The following is a 26,543-nucleotide window of genomic DNA, read 5'->3' as shown; positions in this document are numbered from 1 at the left end:
CATAGACAAGTGATAAAGGGATAAATTCAAAGAGATTTCATAAACTTAAATTCATAAATCCATAAGGTTAAATTATAGTAATTTTGTAGACCACAGGATGAGGTGAGAGAGAGGTAAGAAAGAAGGACGTTTCTTAGGCATTTAATTGGCATTCCTAGGTGGATGCTGAAAACACCAACTGAGATAGAGAACAGAAGTGGGACTGGTTTAGAGGGAAAAATAATAAGCCCTGTGTGGTATCTATGTGTAGATACAGAGCAAAAAGCTGGATATTCACATCTGAGACTTTGAAGAAAGGCCTAAAGACACAAATTTAGGAGTCATTAGAATCTAAGTAAGAGTTGAAGCAATGAGAGTGGGCACTATTATATGGCAAAGATTTGAGAATAAGAAAAATAGTTGGTTAAGTGTGGAATCCAGTTTAAGGAATCCATAAAGTATGCTGAGTGGAATAGTAAGAGAAGGATATGGAAACCAAGAGGGCAGAAGCCAAGGAAATAAAGCCTTGCAAGAAGAAAGGAGCTAGCAATTGTTTAATACAGCATCTATTAAACAATGACTGGAAAGTGTCAGTGTCCGTTGGGATTCCATAGAGTGTCATCGGTGTCTTTGCTGAGGATAGTTTCAGTGGAGTTGTAGGGTCAGAAGCTATGTTGCTTTAGGTTGGGAATAAATGTGAGATAAAGAAATGGAAACAGAGAGTAGAGAGACTATTTTGATAAATTTGCCTGTGGAGGAGAAGAAAAATAATAGAGAGGGGTTCAGGACTGAAGGAAAGCCTCTCCCCCATCCTCTCTTCCTCACTCTCTCTTGTTCTTTCCTTCCTTTCTTTCAATGGTAGCTCTCTCTTCATTTGCCAACTGAGAGAAATAGCTGGAATATACGAAATAACAAGTTTGATAACAGTATGAGCAGGTCTGTGCAAATCTCTTTGGGGGTGGTGTGAGCTTTCCCCACTGCCCTCCTTGGATCCCGTTATGAGGGTGACACCCTACCTTGTGAAGTTCAGGATTAATCACAAACTGTAATATTGGCAGTTAACATAATCTGTGTCATTAGAAAATGTACTTACCTCAAAGTTGCTTCTTTTTTTTCAGAATCAGAAATGTTACAAAAGAATATGATGGAAAGCCTGAAAAAGTAGAAGCATTGCAAGATGAAGAGAAAAACTTCATTGTTTTGATGATGTTTTTAATTAAAAAAAAAAAATTTTTTTTTTGTTTCCTGAAGATGCAAACAGTCATAGTGGCAAATTAGAGAATGAGTCTAGATAAAAAGAAAAAATTTTAACAGCCCACATTTCTACTCTGAGGGATAGTCATCGATAATATATTTACATATATATAACATTTTTAAAAATAGGATTGTACTGCTTTTGCTGGTTTATAATCTTTGACGTGGATTTGTCAGACTGAGCTTGCAGTATCACTGGAATTGTGCTTATTTTCATAGGACTTCTCATCATCTCTTTTGGGCTGTGGTTTGTCTTGTTTTTGATTCTCTGACAATATAATTCCACATGTTGTCTATCTTCAGAGAATCTTTTAAAATTTCTAGGGTGCTAATGGAACTCTGTTGTTTCTCCATGGAGTTAGATAATGTTTCAAATATTCAAGAAAAAATTATCAAATCCTAAGCACTCATATAGAAAAATGCCTGTGATGTGTCCTGGGTCCCACAGACCCCTCTAGAGACCATGACCCCACTTTTGTGATACAAAACAGAGCAGTGACCAGTGCCAGGGAAAACTTTATCATCCTCTCTTTAACCCACGCTCCCTCCCTCCAAATGTGGAATACATACCCCTTTGCCTCTATCCCTGGCCCTTCTGTCTCAGCTCTGGGAGCCTCTGGGAGACTGTTTCCTCAGTCACACTGCTTTCCCTGGCCCAGGAAGCAAATACTCTCTTCACTCTGCTTTATTCCTGGTAGCCTTTGCTCTGTTCTTTAACATCGAATTAATATATTCTTTGACATTTGAAGGATTTGGGTAGGGAGGAAGGTAGAAATTTATATTCTCAGTCTTGATCCAATTTCTCCAGAGAAATTAAGGTTTTGTCTTCATAAAAAGACACAATTAAATACATAATTTTAGAGTGTACACATAAGAATACCAATAAATGAAGCGCTGAGATACATTTGACTCTTATAAACTTTTGTAAGGTCCACTCCATCTGAATATAATCCAAAGTCTAATTTTCAGATTTTATTCTAAAACAGGCATATTTCTTGACATATATGAAGGACAGGTCACTGCAATACTTGGACACAGCAGAGCTGGTAAATTGACACTGCTAAACATTCTGAGTGGGTTGTCTGGTTCTACAAAAGGTAAGAAAATAATATTAGAAGCAAGTTGGCTGATGAAGCAGGTTCCTCAATGAGATTGTGTAAAACAAAAACACTTATCTAAAGCAGGCTTTTTTACACAGTTGAGTAATTCAGAATAGGAACTATTTATTTCATATTTATATAAATTCACCAGAAAGCTTGTATCTCCGCTCTGCTATTGTCATTCTGTGTCCACTTTGCATTGCTGTGGACCCTGATATTTATGTTAAGAATAATCTGAATTTCTCAATGTATTATTTATGCAATTATGAAATGTGAAGTTTTCAACTAATATCCTGTCTTACCACTTCCTAGAGTTACTTTCCTGGTGTTGAATACTTGAAAATTTCTATTTACAGGATCAGTCACTATTTATAATACTCAACTCTCTGAAATAACTAACATGGAAGAAATGAGAAAGAACATTGGATTTTGTCCACAAGTCAATATTCAATTTGACTTTCTTACTGTGAGAGAAAACCTCAGGCTATTTGCTAAAATAAAAGGGATTCAGTCAGAAGAAGTAGAACAAGATGTAGGTGAGCATATTAGAACTAATGCCTTTGAAAATAATATACTTTGCTCTTGACCATGTTTTTGTTGAACTATTACTTTATTTTTTCATAAATAAAGCTTAATTGATGAAGTTCTTAGAATAGATTTCTCCTAATTATTAGAAGAACTGATTAAAGTAAAATATTTTTTATTATGTAGAGGTTTTCTTTCAATAGGTAAAAAGAGTTATAATGGAATTGGACATACAAAACATTCAAGATGTTATTGCTAAAAAACTAAGTGGTGGACAGAAGAGAAAACTAACATTTGGGATTGCCATTTTAGGAGATCCTCGGGTAAGAGAAAAAAATATTTTTTGAGATTAATTTGGGTTTTTTTTAAAGATTTTATTTATTTATTTGAGAGGGAGTGAGCGAGAGAGCATGAGTCGGGGCGCGGGGGAGGGCAATGGGAGAGGGAGAAGCAGACTCCTCGCTGAACAGGGAGCCCAACACAGGGCTTGATCCCAGGACCCTGGGATCATGACCTGAGCCAAAGGCAGACACTTAACTGATTGAGCCACCCAGGTGCCCCAAGATTAATTTGTATTGAAGGCTATCAAACGATTATTAAGTCCAAACTCTACCAAATATAAGAGAAAATTTGTAATAAAGGACCATGCAAGCCTATGAGGAATCCAGTGGAGGGCTGTATTTGAATCTAGAAATCATATGGGTTTCCATGCAACATTCTAAAGACCCTCACTTGGAAGTGGAAGATGAGCTCATACTCTTCCTCCTCTGTAGGTTTTGCTCCTGGATGAACCGACTGCTGGGTTGGATCCTTTTTCAAGGCACCAAGTTTGCACCTTCCTGAAGGAGCATAAAACAAACCGCACAATCCTTCTTAGTACCCAGATCATGGATGAGGCTTACATCGTGGCTGGTGATTCTTGGTTTCTTTCTTCTAATAGTTATTTAAGGATTGAACATGAGAGATATTCTCTATAATCTGTTTTTAAAAGTAAAGAATCCTGTTTGTAGTCCATTTGAGTGACTGCCTTGTAAAGATGAAATTTGCTTTGGAAGAATTCTGATCCCCCAGTGAGTTCTTAGGCCCATGCTTTATGTATCTTCTTGTCTGTAACTTTCTTCACTGTCTACATTAATCACAAGTATATTTTTTAAATTTTGAAACTCTAATATTTCATATATAGTTTTGTTGTTGGATAGAAAAAACTTTTAGCTGGGAAAATTATTTTTAAATTTATAACCCTTTGTTGCCTTCTTAGGAGGATCCTTGGTTCACTAAGCAAGGTATTGAGTGTGAAGATGCAAGACTGGAGAATTAGAGATTGAATAAATATTCTGTCTAGGACATAGTGGCAGGTGGGGAAGACAAGTTTCAGTAAGCCAGGAAAGGGTACAAGGCAGAATCTTAAAAAAAATGAAGACAGAAATAGACTCAGTGAAAAGAAGAGAAATTTTTGCTTTCTAATGTGCAGTATAACCTTATTCTAAGTTTCCTCCATGAAATCTGAAGTAAAATATACTTTACCTCTCAGTTTCCTCCTGCCTTAATAACTATGAAACAGCCATCCTCAAACTTAGTGTCTTAAGTCAATTAAGTATTTATTGAGTGCATGAGTTGGAGAGTTGGCAATTCAGGGTGGGCTCACTTAGAAAGATCTTCAGGTCTTTGACTGGGTTCGCTTACATGTCTGGTGGTTGAGTGACCGTTGGCAAGTCAAATTAGGTGACCTAAGGTGGCTTAGGTGCCAGCCTAGGTGTGTTTCCTCTTCCAGCAGACTGCCCCAGGCATTCTCACGGCAATGACTAAGGCTCTAGAGACCAAGTCCCAAAGCATAAGCCCATTTCAAACCTCTACTTGCCAAAGTCAGCTAACATGCCATTGGCCAAAGCATTGGCCTCATGTGGTGGAGGCACATATCCAGGGGTGGAGCAGGTCTCCTAGCCCATGGTGAGAGAACACTGCAAAGTTACATAGCAAAGTATGTGGATAAAGGGAGAATGGAAGATTTGGGCTATCCTAGCAATGTTTTATGCCATTGGATAAGCTGTGAGGGATGCAGTGAATTTCTGAGTCCTGCTTCAAAGGAAGCATGGGGGTGAGAGGTGGTACTGTACCCAGGAACTCCATTATATCAAGACTGCATTCATACTGAGAAATTCATTCGGTGATTTGGTCTCCAGAGCAGAGAATATACCCATATAAGGAATCCACATAATTTATTCTTTCTTTCTTTCTTCTCAGATAGGAAAGCGTTTCCGTCTAATGGGAAGTTGAAATGTGCAGGGTCATCTTTGTTTCTGAAGCAAAAATGGGGTATTGGATATCATTTAATGTATTCTGGGAGTAGCTTTTTAATATGAGTATCAGTATAAGAGGTGACATTTCATGTAATCCTCTAGAGATATAAGAAAGCCAGCTTAATATTTGGTGGAAATTGATGTACAATAATCAGTATAGTGTATCTCCCTCATTAACATGTGCCTTGATATTTATCTCTTGATTTTAAACATGTAAATTTCTAAATGTGTATGTATCTTTCAATAAAACATTTTTGGCTAATGTATCGGAAACATAATTATGTTTTCAAAAAGCAACTGATAATTTATGGGGTGCCTGAGTGGCGCCATTGGTTAAGTGTCTGATTCTTGATTTTGGCTCAGGTCATGATCTCAGGGTAGTGAGATTGAGCCCCGTGTTGGGCTCCGTGCTGGGTGTGGAATCTGCTTAGGATTCTCTCCCTCTCCTTCTGCCCCTCCCCTCACTCTTGCACTCTCTTTCTCTCAAAAAAAAAAAAAAAAATTGATAATTTTTAATAGAACAATTAAATTGGCCCTAAAGTTCTGAAATTGTATTCTAAATCTACTTTCTATATCAGAATATCACGTGGGATAATTTAGAAAGCAGGGCATATCAACAGGCAAGTTAGCAACTGCAAGAAAGCAACAGGCAAGTTAGCAACTGCAAGAAAGCAACTGTTTATTAAAAACCTTATTAATTTTTTAGTGATCCAGAAGTAATGTTTCATGTACTTTATATCCTATCATGATTTTATATACATATACATACATATCTCTATGTAATAAGTATATGTGTTTTTACATGCTAGCCTGCTGTCTATCTATCTATCTATCCATATATCCATATAACATGTAAACTGAAATTTCCACTTACTTTAGAAAGTTGCCTGGGGGATTGGGGTTGACATGTAATGCACTGTATTTTTTCCCATTTAAAGTAATTCAAACACGGCTACCATTTAGCACTTGGAAATAGAACATCTTATTTGTGGGAACTGATTACTGAAATTAGCAGGAGATTGTCTCTAATAAATATGAATTATTTAATAAAAAACTGTCTTTCAATGAGCAGTGGTGTTAGAGATGAATTCAAAAGACTTATGCTTCTTTTGAAATGTTAGTTTACACAGGAATGAAATGTGTAATCTAGAAAGAATTACATCCCTCAATAGACAGCACATCCCGGATGCCAAGTTAGCAGCAGAAAGTGAAGAAAAACTTGTGTACATTTTGCCCTTGGAAAAAACAAACAAATTTCCAGGTAACTTACCATGCTTCCTTTGAATATGTGATAAGAATACACATAGAGTGTATGTGTATAATACAGCTAAGTGTCCACGATAGGCTGATTGCATTTTCTATTTTCCACCAGTTGGGTTTTAAGGCTTATACACCTCACACTATTCTAAGAGCTCTGCCTCCTGTTTTCAGTATAATGAAGTGTGTTACCAGATACACGGTTTTAGTGTGAGAGCAACTAAAATTTCCATGAATGTATTTCACTGAAAAACCCAGATTTGCTCTCTGTGTCAGCATTAAATGAAGCTTTGAAATGTCTTTCCTGAAGCAGCAAAAACTTTTCTTTTAGAGACACAGATTAAATAAGGCCTTATTTTTTTAAAACACTTGGAAGTAGGTCAACAGGGTCTTTGTAAAATATCATTTTAATTGTAAGTGTAATATGCTCAGTATAGAAAAACTAGAAAATACAGAAAGGAAATAAAATTTACCCATGCTTAATGAATTTTTGAATAGACATACATACTTACACAAACATATGCATGGCCATAGTGATGAAAGAAATTTTAAAGCGCATGAAACAGAAAAGAGATGCAAAATAATAAAATTGATTTGAAAGACAAGAGAACATGAAAATATTTTTATTAGATTATTGTGGCAGCTTTAATATGAAAATATGTTTAGATTTATCTATTCTGAGTAATCTTTAGGACTTTGTATTTTAGTGTACTTATTAGCAAATTTAATTGCATTATTTTATTGCTGTCTGCTTTTTAGATCTTTACAGTGACCTTGAAAAGTGTCCTGACCAAGGCGTAATGAATTATGGTGTTTCCATGACAACTCTCAATGAAGTCTTTGTGAACCTAGAAGGCAAATTAACAGTTGATGAGCCCGGTATAATGATGTGTGTCCAGCAGAAAATTAGAAAGAGGAAACCGAAAATGACCACGTATTGATTCATATTTGTAGGTTTTTATGTGGAATTCTGCCTAAATGTGTATTAGATATAAAATAGGGTTGCCCACTTTTAAAAGTATCATAATTGTTTTATATCTAACGTAATCAGACTTGTTGCTAGGTAATTACTCTATTACTGCGTCCACTTCCCCATATCATCAATAGCTCTCTGCTAATGTCATGAGTTCTGGCTTCGTCTCTTCCTTGCCATTTCCTATAAAAATGTACTCTTACTTAGGTAATAAATTAATTCTAATTAATGTAGTCATAAAGAATAAATAAGTTGATATCTTCCCTTAGTTTAGTTTGTAAAACTAATAATTAGAAGAATGTAGGAGCTAACTATGAGCCAGCCATTGTCCTCAGCTGTTGGATTACATTGTTCTTAATTCCCATAATAACTTTGTTATGCAGGGAGAAAACTGAGATTTGGAAAAATGGAGTGATTAGTCAGAACCATAACAGCTGCTGTGAGGCGTGTGTGAGATTTGAATAGGAGGTCTTTCCTGGACTTAAAACCAGTGTGTTGGAACAGTCGCTGGGATGTCAGTCATCAGTGATGAACTAACCCTGTGGAGGACTTCTAGATGACAGAGGAGCCCTTTTAGAAACGCAGCTACAGGGGCACCTGGGTGGCTCAGTGGGTTAAGCATCTAACTCTTGATTTCGGCTCAGGTCGTGATCTCGGGGTCATGGGGTTGAGCCCCGTGTCAGGCTCTGTGCTCAGCATGGAGTCTGCTTCAGATCCTCTCCTTCTGTCCTTCCTCACGCTCATGCACGCATGCTTTCTCTCTCAAATGAATAAATAAATCTAAAAAAAAGAAAGAAACTCAGCTACATACATTTACATTTCTGTTTTTGCATAAACCTTTTTGCTCTGCAAAAATCCCTTAGTGAAGAACTGCTGCTATAGGTATGAAAGAGTAAATGCTTCCCAAGAAGGCTAAACCATCCTCAAAAATGAATTTACTCACTCATTGGAATTATAGTTGTCTGAAGGACAGATTTTGAATATGAGTTATGGATATCAGTAGCTTAACTTGTTAGAAGTGCTGTTTCAAATATTCCAGTGTATTTTCGAAGTTTCTAAAGAGGAAGTGCAAATAACATAACCGATTTTAATGGTTTATTACATGGTTACAGATTTTGGCATTCAGAAAGAGGAGAAAGTCAATGAGACACTGGAACTGAGTCTGAAATGCAACAGGCTCCTTGTTCTCTTCCTGGATTGAGAAAGGTCATTAGTACTGGAACTCTCTGGAAACAACAGGTCTGTGCCATGGCAAAGCTTCGCTTCTTAAAGTTAAGGCGTGAAAGGAAAATTCTTTTGTCCTTGTAAGTATCAGATTACTTTAAATCTCTCTAGTCAATATATACAAAAAAGTTTAAATGTGAAGAAAATAAGTCTATTAATTTCTTCACCCATTTAACAAAGTTTTTGGAGTGCCTATAAGTGTTATCCTACACAAGGGAGCACAGTTAACAAGGCCTTTCAACTTACATCTTGTGGGGGAGAAAAATACCAATGAGGTAATTACCCAATAAATATGTTAATTGTTCCTTATATCACAAATCATTATTGAAGCCTGTTATGTGCTAGGCATTGTGCTGTGGTGTTTACCTTCTGGTTGGGAGGAAAAGATAACAAATAACAAATATAAAAACTAAATAAGTTATATAGTAAGTTATGCAGAATAGAGTAAGCGGATGGGAAAGGCTGGTGGGAGTTAGGAGTTGATTATAATTCTAAATAAGGTGGTCAGTGTTGGCCTCATTGAAATGGTCACATTTGAGCCAAGATTGGAAAAGCCAAGCCAGTAAGAGAGGGAGAACACCAGTTTAGAGCAGAAAGCATCAATTGTATTTGGCAAAAGGGAAGTCACTGAAGGTTTTGAGAAGAGAAGGTCTGAAAATAGACAGCTCTTTTGAGATGCTTGACCATGGAGAGAAATAGAAAGAGCAGTAGTAGCTGAAGGGAGATTGAAATTAAGAGGAAGTTTCTTTTTTCTTTTTGTTTTTTTAATGAATGGGAGACATTAGAACATGCTTCAGTCATGATGGGATATGTCAGTAGGGAAATAATTGAAGATGAGCTAACTGAGCAAGATCTCAGGGAGGGTGGCAAGCATCTGGATCCAGAGCAATATTGAAAACTGACTTTGATAGGGAGCAAAGACAGCATCTATTACAACAGAAAGGAACACTGACAGGATGGATATGTTTTCTGGGTTTTTTTGGGGGGGAGAGATGATAAGACCAGGGGGAGTTTCTGTCTGATGGACTTCATTTTTTCCCTATGAAATATGAGGCTGAGAGTGAGGAAGAAGGAGGTAGAGCCTGAGGTCTGATGAGAAAGTAGTCATTGCAAAGACTGGACTCACAACCTTACTGGAGAAACAAAAAGATTACTTGAAAGACTTTTACTCATTGTTTGAGCTGGATAAATGAATTCTAGGATCTGAAATAGTGCATTAAATATGGCATCTAGTTTCGTGAAAATTAAAGTATAAAACAACAGCTGATGAGAGTTAAAATTTTACTTGAAATTGTGCACATCACAAGTCTGAGGGCAGTGTGAAATCGGGTTCCTTTCCCTTTAAAACTATGTTCGGCAGGCTGTTGGAGGCTCCTGGTATCCCGTCAAGTCGTCAAACCGTTTTTTCCTGTTGTCCTGGTCAACCACTTGGATCTCAACTTTTTTTGATGCTCTATTATCCTTGGAGATCTTGCAATGTGATCATGATTTATGAAAAATTTTGAGCCCGTTTTCGATTAATTTCATTTTCACTTTATGTAACTAAAGGCCATATTTGTATGTTGAATTTCCATAGGTTGGCATTTATATAGCATGTTTGTGACTTAAATAATCAGAGGGAAAACGTTTTAGACTTGCATTTTAATTTTCTTTACTTAGGTTACTGATACTTGGTATTCCTTTTACCCCCATCATTTTTGAGAAGATAGTGGATGTGGTATCTAATTACACTCATTGTTGGGAGCTTTCATCCAGTATGTATTTCCTTTCTCTGAAACAACCCTCACAGGCTCCTCTTACCAGTCTGTTGGTCATCAGTAATACAGGTGAGAAATAGGGATTCAATTTACTCTTGATTTTTATCATCAAAGATCTTTTGAAACACAAACCTTAGCAGCAAAAAGACCTCTATTAAGAACAGCTTGGGGGAGAAAGTGGTGTGTGTTTACGGCTTGCTTCATTTTCAAATTAAGGAAATTGATGGGCACATTTTCAAATCAAGAAAAACAATGGACATAATGGAAAATACCAAATTAACTTAACTTCATGAAGATGTTTTGAATGGGTCACCAGTACAGTAAATACCATTGGAAGGTTAGCCAGATCTAGCAGTTTAGATAATGAGTAGGACTGATTTGTATCAGTAGGACAAGCCTAGGTAATGAGGTGTGTATTTTGTATATAGTATATGTAGTTACAAACATTACAGAGTTCTGGCAGAGTTCATAAAAATCACTAGTAAGTTTTATTTCTGTGAGAATTGCAAATCTAGCTCTTGGGAATAAACCCTTTTACCTTTATAAGAATTACAAAATATATTAACCTATTTCTGAAAGGATTCTGTTACACTGAAGATGGTAGACCAGATTTCATGTCAGAATTAATTTCAGCCTATTCTCAGAGAGTGAGGTCTTTATCATGTTATTCTGGGTATTCCTTAACATGAGAAGAATTCGTTCTTATTTTAAAGCTCTGATGTTGATTTTCTTGCTGTTATGTTGCCTTCCTTCATTGACTACATTAGGATCAAATATTGAAGACTTCATGCAGGCACTGAAGCCTCAGGATAAATTTTTAGAAGTTGGTGACTTTAGAAATAGAAATGGCTCAGGTGATCCTTCCTACAATGGAGCCATCATAATGTCTGGTGACTGGAAGGTATGTTTGCATCCATGTACTATTTTATCATGAATGGGGTTTTGCCACCTTCTAATACTTTAGATCTATAGAAAAGCAACTCAAGTGTTCTATATCAGTATAACTTGAGTCCTTTTTGAGTAAGGTATGAAATTTTAATCCTTTAAAGAGCATGTTTTTTCTCAAAGGGATCATCTTTTATTAGTGATTTTATTTGTTGTAAAAGCAATGCATGTTTTGCAACAACATGGATAGATTTTGAGGGAATGGTGCTAAGTTAAATAAACCAGACAGAGAAAGGCAAATACTGCATGGTATCACTTATAAGTAGGAAAAAAAAAAAAGTCAAACTCCTAGAAATAGAGAATAGAAAAGTGGTTGCCAGGGACTAGGGGGTAGGGAAATAGGGTTAGACTGGTAAAAGGATACGAGCTTTCAGCTATAAGATGAATAAGATCTAAAGACCTAATGTATAATATGGAGACTATAGTTGATAACACTATAGTATAATTGAAATTTGCTGAGCAGAACATAAATGTTCTCATATATACATACATGTGCACGCACATACATATGTGTACATGTGAGGTGATGGATATATTAACTAGATGGGAGAAATCTCTTCACAATGTATATGTATGTCAAATCATTATGATGTACATTTTAAGTGTCTTACAATTCTGTTTGTCAATTATACCTCAATAAAGCAGAAAAAAGCAATGCATATTTAATAAATTCAAACATTACTAGAATATATAATATAAAAGGTAAAATTCTCTAATTTCATTTCTTTTTTTTTTTTTTACTTTATTTATTTATTTGAAAGAGAGAGAGCACAAGCAGGGGGAGGGATAGAGAGAGAGGGAGAAGCAGACTCCCCGCTGAGTGGGGAGCCTGACACGGGACTCGATACCAGGACTCCTAGAGGAAGGCAGACACTTAATGGATTGAGCCACCCAGGCACCCCTCTAATTTTATTTCTTAATTTTTCCATATTATATTTCTAACTGTTAATCATTTGGTAAATGTCTTCTACACTCTTTTCCTTTATAAAAACACAAACTCACTATTTATAGGACCATCTTATATTTGAAAATATATTTTCTGAATTGGAATTGTATTAGAGTGTCCTACAATTCTCTCTGTCACATAAGATCTAAATCTTTGACATCTTTCCGTATTAGTGAATGTTCATCTATTTCATTTATAGAATAAGTCATTTGGATTACCAAAATAATGTATTCTTATAACAATTCAACAATTCAAAAAGGCTGAAGTGTCAAAGAAAAATTAATAGTCTCTTTCTCACCTTAATTCCACCGTGGTAATTTATAAACTATACAATAAATATATTTGTTTTAAGAATTTGGAACTTATATTTGTGTTTTTTTAAAGGATTACAGATTTTCAGTTGCATGTAATACCAAGAGAATGACTTGTTTTCCTGTTCTTATGGGAATTATTAGCAATGCCCTTCTTGGAATTTTTAATTTTACAGAGCTTATTAAAACAGAGCGAAGCACATTGCCTTTTGTAAGTATGGTACTGACTTATATAAGAGACAATTTAGCGAGGGATAAAGGGCAAGAACTCTATAGCCTACCACCCGAGTTTGAATCCTATTTACTATGTATTAGCAAGTTTCTTAGCCATTCCTTGCTTCACTGTCTTCATCTGTAAAATGGGGAATATAATTGTACCTAAATTATATGATTATTGTGAGGATTAAATCAGTTTCCTGAGGACCTAGAACAGAGCCTGACATATACATTTTTCATTCATTCTACAAATATTTTTTGTCTTCCAGGTACTTTCAGGGGCTGGGGATACAGCATGAACAGAATAGACAAAAATTCCACTCTTTGGAGCTTATATTCTTGTAGCAGGGAGAGTTAGCATTCAGTCCATGTTTGCTATTACTTATTATGAAAGATCAAGAACTTTTCAAGGACTTTTATGTTTAATCTCATATTTTTAATGGAAAAAAACAAATATATGATAAAATTTCTTGCCTTAGTAAATTAAATGTAATTTATCATTTTCTATCCTTCCTGCTGATCTATTTTTCCATATATTACCACCTGGATACCACACTATAGACTTGTTTTATCACTGGCCTCATCCTTCTAGTCTAAAATCTTGTCTAATCAGAAATTATACCCAGCTCCCCAAGACATAGAACATTAAAAGAGCCAAGATCCAAAAGGACACTGAAAACTTTAAAATGATAGAGAAAAATAATAGACCTGTTAAAGAATCATAATTTGGGCTTTGTTTGGTTCATTCTTAAGTAGTTCTTCACACTTAACCTAGGTACCCAATACATATTTGCTGAAATCAGTGAACCAATGGATTTGCTTAGCAATCTAGCATACCAGCAAAGCCTCACATGCAAATCCTTAGTCTTACATCACATCTTCCTGGGGGAATTTGTTGAGTAAGTAATATACATTGGCTAATGAAAGCGTGGAGGGTGTGTGTGAAATTTATGAGAATGTATGGCCCCAACTCTAAAATTATGATTATTTAACAGTTCTGTAGTGTTTTCTCTATCATTTTAAATTCTGAAGTGTCCTTTTGGGTCTTGGCTCTTTTATGTTTTATCTCTTGTGGAATATAGTGCAATTTTTGATGATATGTAATTCTAATAACCATTCTCAGCCTCTCAGGTGTGTTTAGTTATGGTAGATAAAAAAGGGACAAATTGTGGAAATTGGGTAGATGTTTGCAAGTATATGCATAATGGTTGTAGAGAATGAAATTTTTACAGTAAGAAATTTATATAATGGCACCTCTATTTTTTTGCATATGAAATAAGGCCATTTCTGTACTCTTTTTTTTTTTTTTTTTTTTTTTAGTCTATTGTTATAACAGTAATCAATTACCCTGTCTGGAAAACAACTTAGATTTATAGTAAGACCTGTCCATGCCTTAAAGATTAATTTAAACATTTCTAGAAGTCAAGAAGTTATGCAAGAAAGATTTTGCTCTCCTCTAATTATATCTTGTAGCTAGGGACAAGAACATAGGAACAGCTTCAAGACAATTACTATTAGAGTTTTAGAGGCTGTTATCTATAATTCATCTACTGGGAAATAGGGAACTAAAACAAATGGCAGCTTCCGAGAATATCAGTGCAGCTCCAAAGAGTATGTGTCTTCATTTAACAATTACTAGATGAAAATATGAAAGAGAACCTGCTCATTCTCTCTAAATACACGCCTATAAAATTCAGGTTTTTAAAATTTCTTTTGGGGGCACCTGGGTGGCTCAGTCATTAAGCGTCTGCCTTTGGCTCAGGTCATGGTCCCAGGGTCCTGGGATCGAGCCCCGCATCGGGCTCCCTGCTCCGCGGGAAGCCTGCTTCTCCCTCTCCCACCCCCCCTGCTTGTGTTCCCTCTCTCGCTGTGTCTCTCTCTGTCAAATAAATGAATAAAGTCTTTAAAAAATAAAATAAAATTTCTTTTGATATCATGCAGTTCCTGGGAATGCGACCCGCTATTAGGGGTCACAAAATATGGTTCCTTCTCTCTTTGTTTGCTTCTTAAATTAGGTGTATGTTTCCATTCTGGACTTCTCACTATTTCTCAAAAACATATAACTATGTTTGATTGTATGACATGTAACAATTTCGACATTTTACAGGTGTGCTTTGAACTTCAGAATGTCTTAATGGTGGACTTTGGTTCTTTGAATGGACCCTTATTTCTCTTGGTCCTTGCAAACTGCATTTCTCCTTACATTGGCATGAGCAGCATCAGGGATTGCAAAGTAAGAGGGGGAGGGGAGGGGGAGAAAGATGACTTTATCTGACTTTAGTAGTTAGAATTTCATTGTTTTATGCACTCAGGATAGCTCTTCAAGAAAAATATGTTTACACATAAATATGTCATTGCTTTAATCTCATTATAGATTCTGTTAAATGGTTAATCATTCAAAGGGGTCAGAAAGTTCACTATTCAACACAGTGAACTTGCCTCACCTTTAAAGGGAATCATACTAAATCAACTGTGGAGGTGAAAATGTGCTATTTTTTGACATCATGTTGTTATTTCACAATTCCAAACAGAATTTGTATTTTTTTTTTTTTTTAAGATTTTATTTATTTGACAGAGAGAGAAACAGCGAGAGAGGGAACACAAGCAGGGGGAGCGGGAGAGGGAGAAACAGGCTTCTGTTGAGCAGGGAGCCTGATGTGGGGCTCGATCCCAGGACCCTGGGACCATGACCTGAGCCAAAGGCAGATGTCCAACAACTGAGCCACCCAGGTGCCCCTGGAATTTGTATTTTTAAACAGAGCATCAAATATAAGATATACCATGTTTCCGAAGCTTTAACTATGCTTTTGTAAAGTGGCCTTTAAAAATTTATGTGATAGTCATTTTTATTTATCTACATCAAAAAGTAAACCAACTTTACAAATAAGTCAGACCTTTCATGTTGAGCCATTGGCTATACACAGTCCCACGCTGGATGTCAGATACTTAGGAGAAACCTATTTTCCAGTCACAGAGACACTGTATTCTTTGTGATCGTGTTAATGTCTTAGTTGTCCTGAGGCCTGCTTACCTAAACGTGGGTTAGAAAGTTACTGAAGCTCAGATTCACCATATAAAATAATATAGACAAAAAAAAAAAAACCTACCTGCTACTACAACACGCTATTTCTAAAGTTTACCAAGAATTAATATATTTGCATAAATGAAGTACATTTTCTAACTAACATTTCAAACCCTTCTATATCCCTTCTGTTTCTTTATCAGCAAAAAACTTGGTCTCAGTTATGGATTTCAGGCCTGTGTCCTTCAGCATACTGGATTGGACAGGCTTTGGTGGACATTCCGTTATACTGCTTGATTCTTCTTTCAATATATTTAATTAACTACTTCATGATTTGGGACCTCAACTTTTCACTGGGACTCATGTTTGCTCTTGTAAGCGATCATTTTTTTTTTTAACCAGGCTGAATATAATAATAGAATCAAAACAAATATCTTTCATTAACAAAAGGTGTACGTAAGAAAATCGCCTTACACAGCCTTATGATCTAATTATCTCCCCATTCCCTGTCCCACACGTCACCAGACAGCTCTCTTGCTATTGACCTTATTATTCGTAGGTGGTTTACATAGTTGGTTGTTCAGCTTCTCTTATATTCTTCACATACGTGATTTCATTCATCTTTTGCAATAGGAGGAAGAATAGTGGCTTTTGGTCTCTTGGCTTTCTTATTGTAAGTATCTGTCCATGTAGTATGCACATTTGTATTAAGTTTTTTTAAAGCTTATTTTTAAAAATGCAAAGTTAAGTGTAAATACTTTACTTAGAAAAGAATGAAATTACTTCTTTAGTACTTCCATTATTGTTGGACTGTGTTTCTGGTTTTAGTATTGTTCATTTTCTTTCTCCTATTTTCCATCTGTTCTTTGGGGTTTTTCTTTTACATCTCTGTTTCTTTGGAGAGAAGCAAAATATCTGTAGAAATCTTGGCATGGCTTATCTATCATCAAAGACTAGATCACTTGGGACAGTTCCCTCATTTTACAGAGTGGGTAAAACTTAAAAGAATCATACCTGAACCTAACCCTCTCTACTCAGGGTAGTTTTCCTCCTGAATAATTCTACTTATTAAAAAAAAAAAAAAAGTGTGATAGGTGGCCATATTGACTAGTAACATAAATAAACACGAAAAAGTTTGATTAATAATATGCCTTGTTGACATTTCGAGAATATACCATAGCTTTCTGATCATTTCAGATATTAAAACAGTTCATTAAGATTCACCTTAAGAACTGAAAAGGCCAGGGTGCCTGGGTGGCTCAGATGGTTAAGCGTCTGCCTTCGGCTCAGGTCATGATCCCAGGGTCCTGGGATCGAGTCCCGCATCGGGCTCTCTGCTCCTTGGGAGCCTGCTTCTCCCTCTGCCTCTCTCTCTCTCTGTCTCTCATGAATAAATAAATAAAATCTTAAAAAAAAAAAGAACTGAAAAGGCCAGCCACGTCCAAATCATAACTTTAATCTCATAAGCAGTGTATAGCTCTGTCCCCAAACCCATTTCAGGCATGTCCTTAGTTTGGGGACCAGTAGTGAGAAAGGGAGCAAGGTCTGTCTTTTTATTCTTCCATTTTCTTCTGGATTTTCCTTTCTCCTATATATCCTGGGGACAGGATAGAAGGTTTAGGGGTAAAGAGACCCAAATTCTTACTTCTTTGGGCTGTTATAGTCACAGTGGCTGGTCTTTGTGGATAATATCCAAAGGTTGGATTTTGTGTGGACAGGAATGCCACAAATACAACCATTGGAGAACTCAGTATGCCAGCAGAAATCCTAAAGGCTATTAAATTGCTTCTTAGTCTCTAAGTGTCCTTCCTATAATACCTAATCATATCATTCCTCGGGTCAATTTTATAAGTGGTTGTGCTACAATAGTCAAATGTCCTAACAAGGTAATGCCTCCTTAACTATTGGAATTAGTCCTTGATCTATTTGTTTTTTTTCCCTTATGTTTCCCAATAAAAGGTAGATGTGTCAGTTTCATCCATTCATTTAATCAATTTTTGCTTTATGTATTTTGAGACTACATGTGACCCTTCAACAGCATGGGGGTTAGGGGCCCCAGCCCTCTACACAGTCCCAACTATGCATATCACTTTTGACTCCCCCAAAATATATACTGTTGACTGGAAGCCTTACCAATAACATAAACAGTTGATTAACACGTATTTTGTATGTTACATATATACTGTATTCTCACAACAAAGCAACCTAGAGAAAAAAATGTTATTAAGAAAACCATAAGAAAAAAAAAAAAAAGAAAATCATAAGGAAGAGAAGATACATTTTCCAGAACTGTATTTACTGAAAAATACCCATGTATACATGGACCTGCACAGTTCAGAATCATGTTTTTCAAGGGCCAGCTGTATTTTATTAGGTGCATTCAGTCTGGAATCATTATGTAGTGACCCTGTTTATTCTAATAATGGTTTTTGGTCTTAAAGTCAATATATCAGATATTAATAAAAGTTCACCACATCTCTTTTATTCAGTATTTGCCTGGTAAATCTTTTTTGCATGTGTTAACTTTCAGCCTTTCAGTGTCCCTTATGCTTCAATGTGTGTCTTTCGTCAACTGAATGTAGTTGGATTTTATTTGTTGTTGTTTTTAAATTCAATCTGACAATCCATGCTTTTAATTTAATGAATTTCTTGTGATTGTTAATATATTTCAATTTGTTTATATCATTTTACTTTATGGCTTTATATTTATGTATATTTACTTTATGGCTTTATATATTTATATGCATTATGTGGCTTCCTGTCTTTCTTGCTTTTGGTTTTTTATTCAATCAAATTTGTTTATTCTCAGGGCACCTGGGTGGCTCAGTCGTTAAGCGTCTTGCCTTCAGCTCAGGTCATGATCCAGGGTCCTGGGATCAAGCCCCGCATTGGGCTCCCTGCTCAGCGGGGAGTCTGCTTCTTCCTCTCCCACTCCCCCTGCTTGTGTTCCCTCTCTCGCTGTGTCTCTCTCTGTCAAATAAACAAATAAAATCTTCTAAAAAACATTTGTTTATTCTCTTTTATTCCACATTTTACCCTCTTCTGGTTTGGAAGTCATAAACCAGATTTTATTACCTTAGTGGTTACTCTTTGCATTAGTTTGCTGCAAATGCCATAATAAAGTACCACAAATTGGGTGGCTTCAACAACAGAAACTTATTTTTTATCATTCTGGAGGTAGAAGTCCAAGATCCAGGTGTCTGCAGAGTTGTTTTTCTGAGGCCTTCTCCTTGGCTTGTAGATGGCCACCATCTCCCAGTGTCTTCACATGGTCTTTCGTGTGTGTGTGTGTCCCAATTTCCTCTTCTTATAAGGACAAGAGTCATATTGGATTAGGGCCCACCCCGTGACCTCTTTAATCTTAATTACCTCTTTTAAGACCCTATCTCCAAATACAGTCATGTTCTACCAGGCTTAGAACTTCAACATATGAATTTTGAAGGGGACATAATTCAGCCCATGATATCCTTGATTTTCCCCCCATATTAAACTTAACAAAGCCTGAAGTTAGTCAATATCCTAATTACTTCCAATGCTGTGTTTGGAGACTTTATGATCAATAATTGCTTACCCTACTTACATGCTGTTCTCTAGTGTTTTGTTCTTTCTTTTTCTAAATCTCACAAATAAACATTATTATTATTATTATTTTAGGAAGTTAAAAAAGATTTGTAGACACTTTTTGTTGACCATTATTTGTTCACTATTCACACTTGGAGCTTAGTCTTTTTTCTCTCTTATTAGGGCCTTTTTTTTTTTTATTATTCTTTTTTTCACTCTCATTCTTAAAAGTTAATTTGACTGGGGGGTGCCTGGGTGGCTCAGTTGGTTGGGTGCCTGCGTTCGGCTTGGGTCATGGTCCTGGGGTCCTGGGATCGAGCCCCCACGTCAGGCTCCCTGCGGGAGCCTGCTTCTTCCTCTCCAACTCCCTCTGCTTGTGTTCCCTCTCTTGTTGTGTCTCTCTGTCAAATAAATAAATAAACAAATAAAAAAATAAATAAAACTATACATAGAGAGCTATTAAAAAAAGTTAATTTGACTGCATATGCATTTCTTGGTTGGCAATTATCTTCTTTTATCACATAAATATACTCAACCTCTTGCTGACGTTTTTGCTATTGAGATGTCTGCTGTCAGTTCTTTTGCCACGCCTTTGTAGAAGATCCATCTTTGACTGCTCTTAAGGTCTTTGACTTTAGCATCTTTAATTTCATTACAGCGTTTCTAGGTGTGGATTTCTTTTTATTTATCTTTTTAAAAATGAATTGTGCTGCCTGAATCCATGAATTCTTTTGTCAGTTCAGGGAAATTCTCAGCCAGTATCTCTTCAAATATTACCTCTCTTACTAAAGTAAAAATAAAATATTTATTGTTTGCTCCCTGAAGTCTATTGAGATAGTGTTAGTGTTATTCTCAGTCTGTTCTCCACATCTCTTAGCATTTTGTGCAAATTTTCCATATCCTTGTCCTTGCTGCACTCTGGGAAATGCTTCAGAATTTCTGTCCAATTCAGTTATTTCGTATTCAGCTCTTTCTAATTTATTTCTGATCTTTGGCTTTTAAAAATTTCAACTTTGTTTTCTAAAACTCTAATTGGTTCTCTTTCAAACATGTCCAATTATTCCTCATGGTCTTTTGTTACTTGCTTGTGTTCTTTATTCCAGGTTTGATTTCCTTATACATTTAATTGAAAATAATATTTGCTTGTTATTTGACAATTTTAATAGTCTACAGATAGTTTTAATATGTGTGTGTGTCTTGTTTTTTTTTCCCTCCTCATTCACCCTTATTATGGCTGATTGCTTTGTATGTTTGGCTTTCTTTCCTTTTTTTTTTTTTTTTTAACTGGGAGCACATATTTAGTTGACCTTTAAGTATGGAACTCTCAAGATGTCAAATTGGGGATGTCTTCATCCTAAAAGAATTTTCAGTTACTTTCACAAGACGTACAGTGTAGAACCCACATAGGATTGCATAAGCCATCTTAGAGTATCATGCCTTAATATGGGATTTGCAAGGAATACTCATAAAGAGGGTTACTCTTTATTCTATTGAAGGTACTTGGAGGGAAGGACCTTAAGGAGGGCCGAAGTCTTTGCCTGTCCATCCCCGAACTGGAATAAGCATTTGTTCCCAGGTCTTTCAGATTTAGTGTTTACTTAAAGGTCCAAGTCAGGTTTCAGACTTTGTTTTTGCCCTTAAAGAATTCCCTCACTGTTTTTCTGAGACTAGCAATGTATTTGAAGGGCATTTGTTTCAAATGGTGTGGGTAAGGTCTTTTTAGGATATCTATTCCTCTGTATTTCTACATATAGAAGTCCACCACTAACTTGTAAAACTGCAGTTTTGTAAAGCAGTGAATGTAGAATCTAGTTTATAGCAGATGGAGGAGTAAATATAAAAAGGGGAAGTAGAAACAGGAAGTGTTTTACAACTCCTTAAAATGTACTGTTGTTGCTATTGTTTGCCAGAGGGAAGATTTAATGGGAGGATTCTTTTTTATTTTCCTGATGTTTGGGACAAGATAGATGAGGTAATTAGTGCAGTAAGATAATGGAAAGAAAGGGAATAGGAGGAAGGAGGTAGGGTGGTCAAAGATAAGTTATTTCATTGCATTTATAGAATTAGAAAGTTTAACTTCAGTTTTCTAAAACTTAAGACATATTGCTCTATATTTTGTTAAAGCAAAACCTTTAATCATTATAAATGGTATGGGCAATAAATCTTCAAGGAGATTCTGATACAAGGTTATAAAATAAACTAATGAACCCTAAGATTATTTCAGTTTATATTGCTTTTTCCTTCAGAAAATGTTTCTTGTTCTTGTGGAGGAAACATTATTTATATGCTTTTTTGTTGTATTGTTTCATAGATATCTTGACACCCAACACATTGTACATTGACTTGATGTATGGACAATTGACTCATACAACAAAAAGTACAGTGGTTAAGAGTTTGGGCTCTGGAGTCAGATGGCCCCCAGTTTGAATCCTTGATCTAGCACAGAATAGTTAGAAGTCATTGGGCAAGTTACTTCAGTTATCTGAACCTCAGAAAATATGTATAATAACAATAGTACTCTAAAGGGTTAAGATTGAGTTTTTCAAAGCACATTAACTATCAGAGTGCTAGTAAATAGTTCATCCAAGTACTTGGCAAACAGTAAATGCTCCGTAGATGCTCAATAGGAGTTTCTATCCTCTTCTCTTTCTCCTCTTTTCTTACAACTACAGTAACTACAGTCCCACTTAACAAAATGTTTTGCATAAATTGGACCCTTAATATGTATCTTTTTTGATTGTTTGATGAATAAAAAACATAATGAGAAATCCTCCTTACTCTTTGCCTTCCCAGTATTCATTCATTGATATTTATTGCATTTCTCTGTTAATGTGCCACTTTGCTTGAACAAAACAGTCTTTGCAATCAGTCTTACATTCAATGGAATATGTAAAAGAAAGTGATTCTTATCCAAACCAAACCAAACCCCATTCTTCAGAATGTCCCCTGGATTTGTAATGGAAGGAGAACCAGAGCCAGGGAGTCCGCTTAGGAAACTACCAAAGTAGTCTGGGTGGGAATATGGGCTGCTACGTACAGGGCAGTGCTGTCCCTATTATTTTTCTCTGAGGATTTTTTTAGCATAGTTGACACACAATGTTCCATTAGTTTCAGGTGTACAGCATGGTGATTCCACAAGTATACATTATGCTATGCTCACCGCAAGTGTAGCAACCATCTGTCACCATACAATGCTATTACAATGTCATTTACTCTATTTCTTATGCTGTGCCTTTTATCCCCATGACTTATTCACTCCTCTGAGGATGTTTTAAACCTTTCAATTTTCCTACGTTAGTATCAAAATGGATAATTCTTGTATTTCTCCTGTTGCTTAAATATGGCAATAAATACCCACCTCAATATTTATTTTGTCCTTTAAGTTCCCAAGTCATATTGCCAGTTAATTCTTAAGTTTATCCTGATGGTGAAGGCATTTGAGGATTCTGGGTGATAAAATAATGTTACATCCCTTCTTTTTTTGTTGCTCTCCATCCATATCAGGTAGTATAAAATCTTTTAGATGAATATGTCAGACTTTATTATAATCCCGTGTTTCAGTTGTAATGATAGTTTCATGCTTCCTAAAGAGGAAATCCTAACAATATTGCTATATATAAGGTGAAAACTGAAAATGAGAATATCTCCTAGGAAAACAGATTCTTCATAGAAAATAGCTTAAAATATTATATAATGACTGAGAAAATTATAATACCTCTGGCTCTTTTTCTTTTAGATCTCATTACTTTCACTCAACTTCCTATCATCAGCTGAATTTGAAAAACCCAGTTTAATTTTATGCATGATTTCAATGCCTTTCTACACTTTAATTGGATTTTTCATGTTTTTAGTAAAGGTGAGCAATATTACCCACTGTGTGACTGGCCTTAACCATGTAGCCCATTAATAAAATCTTTGCCCAATGTTGGAACAGGTATAAAATTTAGAAGTTATTCAATGCTGATAAGTTCTGAAATTAAGATTGCAAAACTGAATAAGGTTGATGTCTGTGTTTAAGTCCCTTTTCCTAAAAAATAAGACTGCATGGAAGATGTGACATACTGCGCTCTTTAATTGCTTGGCACTTAGTGTCAATAAATTGCTTTGGAGGTGTGATTGGAAAGGGAAGAAAAGTGTGTTGCTACAAAGCACTTCTGGGAGAAACCAAGCACTACTGAGAATTTGGGGCAACTGTTGATAAATCTGATCTACCTCACAGTTCTGTACTTTATCATTTCCCCTAACTTAAGTGCACTCCCCTAACCTAAGTGCACTCCTTAACGAGCACAAGGTAATGTATGGAACTGTTGAATTACTATATTGTACTCTGGAAAATAATATAACACTGTATGTAACTAACTGGAATTAAAATAAAAACTTAAATAAAATGAAAGAATAGTTAATGCTCTATAGTATTTTCTTAACAGAAGGCAGATAAAAAATATTCATTTGAAGGATGAATCGGAATGATTGTAAAGCTATAGTCAAAGATATTTTATTTATTTTATTTTATTCCATTGAGCCTATTAAAAGGATTGAAATGTTTGTTCTTAAACTGTTATATATATATGTGTGTGTATATATATATATATCTCCTGCCAAGCCCACTAAATGGTAGTAATTTTTAAAAATCCATTTTAAGATTTACTGGCAGAAAAAATATTTGACTCTTCTAAGGAAACATTCATTTTTAATAAGATGAATAAAGAGAATTATATAGTCTCCCTTGTTTACCTATTTTATAGAACTGATAGAGATGCAAAACTAAATTTAGTGCTTAATTTCAATAATTATCTTATTCTGATATTTAACACATGTATTTCTAGTTATTTTACAATTGTAAAAAAATTAGCTGTCTCCTGTTATTTGGGTTTTAACATTCTGATCAACTTCAGTTGGTTTTTGGAAGGAGATGCGGATGATGAAAACGGAACAGTAACCAGAAAGAATACTGCAAGAATTTTCCAGAAAGAATACTGAGAATTTTCATAGACATTAGGATACATCCAAACAAAATATACAATATTCACGGGTTAAAAATAATATCAGGCTAGGGAGCCTGGGTGGCTCAGTCATTAAGCGTCTGCTTTGGGCTCAGGTCATGATCCCAGGGTCCTGGGATCAAGCCCCTCATTGAGCTCCCTGCTCAGCGGGAAGCCTGCTTCTCCCTCTCCCACTCCCCCTGCTTGTGTTCCCTCTCTCGCTGTGTCTGTCTCTGTTAAATAAATAAATAAAATCTTTAAAAAAAATAATATCAGGCTAGATGAAAAAAAAAAGAAATCTGCAAATCCCCACTACATAAAATTGGAAGACAGAAAATATTGGAGATTACAACCAAGGAAGAATGTCAGCTCATCAACAGACTTTAGTATCAGAGAACAAGTCTTATCCCAATTCATGGATTATACCCTGGCACCTCAAGGAACATCAAGTACAATATATGCATATTTAGTGTATAGATTTTATATGCATCAAGCAGAGAGACTTTCATTTAGCCTTTGTTTTCTTTCAACAGCTATCCCATATATATGAAACACTTGGAAGGTCTGGATAATGAAATCAAGGAAGGCCATGAAAGCATTCTCTTAACAGTCTTAATCATAAGAAAAATTTTCTACCAGAATGTCTATTGCATAGGATTCATAACTGTGTAATATACTTGATCTTATTCAAATAACGGCAAATTTAAATATCCTAAAAATACTCACTCTTGCTATATTCTACATTCGAATATAATGGCAGCAAAACGTGAAGGTATTTTTCTTTTTCTTTTTAAAAAGAAAAAGATTTATTTATTTATTTTAGAGAGTGAGAGAGAGAGCATGGGTGGGGGGAGGCGGAGGGAGAGGGAGAGAAAGAATTCCAAGCAGACTCCCCACTGAGCACAGAGCCTGAGTGAGGCTCAATCCCACGACCCTAAGATTATGACCTGAGCCGAAATCAAGAGTCCATTACTTAACCAACTGAGCCACCCAGGTGCCCCAAGGGTATTTTTCTATATGGAGTCAATGACAGTATAATGTATACCAGAAATACTAAAGACTTGATTGCTATTATTATATGTTACTGATATGATATATATCCAAAGACAATTTGAAGTGATTTATATATAAATACCACAAATGCTGTATGACTAAAATTCATTTAAATATGGATAAAAAAATAAACTAATTTGAGTAATGAAAAAGAAAGGTAAAAAATTAAGTGGAATTTTATTTTATTTTTTTATTTTTTTAAGATTTTATTTATTTTAGAGAGAAAGAGAGAGAGCACAAGCAGGGGGCAGAGGGAGAGAAAGAATCTCACAACAGACTCCCCGCTGAGTGTGGAACCTGTTTCAGGGCTCGATCTCACAGCCCTGAGATCATAACCTGAGCCGAAACCAAGAGTGGGGCGCTTAATCGATAGAGCCACCCACACACCCCTTGAGTGCAATTTTAAACTGGAGAAGACACTGAAATAAAACACAAATGTTGTATCTCTGCATTATGGTAACTGAGACAGAAAAGAGGAACAAAATGGATTACAGACCTTTTTTTCTCTTAATGACAGAAGACTTTGTTGAGGGAGAAGATTCCTAAGTTTTTATAAATTTATAAATTTTTGAAATTATATACATTTCCATATGAGTCTTCATATATCAAATGTATATTCTTTGTTTTATAAATAAATGCAGAGATGTTCTGCACACAATTATTTTTAATTGCCCACTAATAAATACTAAAGTTGTACAATTGTTTGATTAGAGCATATATTCATTACAATGTGCAGTCCTGGGTAACAGAACAAACCAACCCTGGAATGTAATGCTATTGCTCGCAGGCATCCTTACATTGTTTATGATTTTACTCAGAATCTTCTTAGTACTTAGTCATTAGCATTCTGTTAACTGTTTATAATATGAAGTATTTGTTAATTCTCTCAGTTCCTAGTTTACTAGAGGTTTTAGTCTTTGCTTATTGATTTATTTATCAAGAATGAGTCTTGAATTTTATCAAAGGTTGTGTGCATCAAGAATAATCAAAATTTGGGACGCCTGAGTGGCTCAGTTGGTTAAGCATCTGCCTTCGGCTCAGGTTATGATCCCAGGGTCCTGGGACCAAGTCCCACATCGGGCTCCTTGCTCAGTGGGGAGCCTGTTTCTCCCTCTACCTGCTACTCCCCCTGCTTGTGCTC

At 35.7% G+C, this 26,543-nt stretch overlaps 2 protein-coding genes across 2 annotated transcripts in view; both read left to right on the top strand.

The window, feature by feature from the left end:
• The window catches only part of ABCA10 (ATP binding cassette subfamily A member 10), a gene marked incomplete at its 5' end in the record, with an annotated part of 55,828 nt that overhangs the window by 18,861 nt on the left and 10,424 nt on the right, over positions 1-26,543 (top strand). The window contains 18 exon segments of the mRNA XM_032429972.1: positions 1,094-1,154; positions 2,218-2,330; positions 2,690-2,865; positions 3,062-3,181; positions 3,632-3,770; positions 5,100-5,190; positions 6,277-6,416; positions 7,172-7,291; positions 8,498-8,527; positions 8,530-8,689; positions 10,269-10,435; positions 11,134-11,267; positions 12,642-12,779; positions 14,910-15,017; positions 16,010-16,194; positions 16,440-16,479; positions 23,104-23,229; positions 24,893-24,967. Of these exon segments, the coding sequence (XP_032285863.1) occupies positions 1,094-1,154; positions 2,218-2,330; positions 2,690-2,865; positions 3,062-3,181; positions 3,632-3,770; positions 5,100-5,190; positions 6,277-6,416; positions 7,172-7,291; positions 8,498-8,527; positions 8,530-8,689; positions 10,269-10,435; positions 11,134-11,267; positions 12,642-12,779; positions 14,910-15,017; positions 16,010-16,194; positions 16,440-16,479; positions 23,104-23,229; positions 24,893-24,967 (2,123 nt within the window).
• Positions 24,601-26,543, top strand: part of ABCA6 (ATP binding cassette subfamily A member 6) — an 84,990-nt gene continuing 83,047 nt past the window's right edge. The window contains exon 1 of the mRNA XM_032429789.1: positions 24,601-25,121. The gene's annotated coding sequence lies outside the window, so the exon portion shown is untranslated. The remainder of the gene's footprint in view (positions 25,122-26,543) is intronic.

Source organism: Phoca vitulina, unplaced genomic scaffold (genome assembly GCF_004348235.1).
Source record: "Phoca vitulina isolate PV1807 unplaced genomic scaffold, GSC_HSeal_1.0 scaffold41, whole genome shotgun sequence".
NCBI lineage: Eukaryota > Metazoa > Chordata > Mammalia > Carnivora > Phocidae > Phoca > Phoca vitulina.
This window is presented reverse-complemented; position numbering and strand designations above follow the sequence as displayed.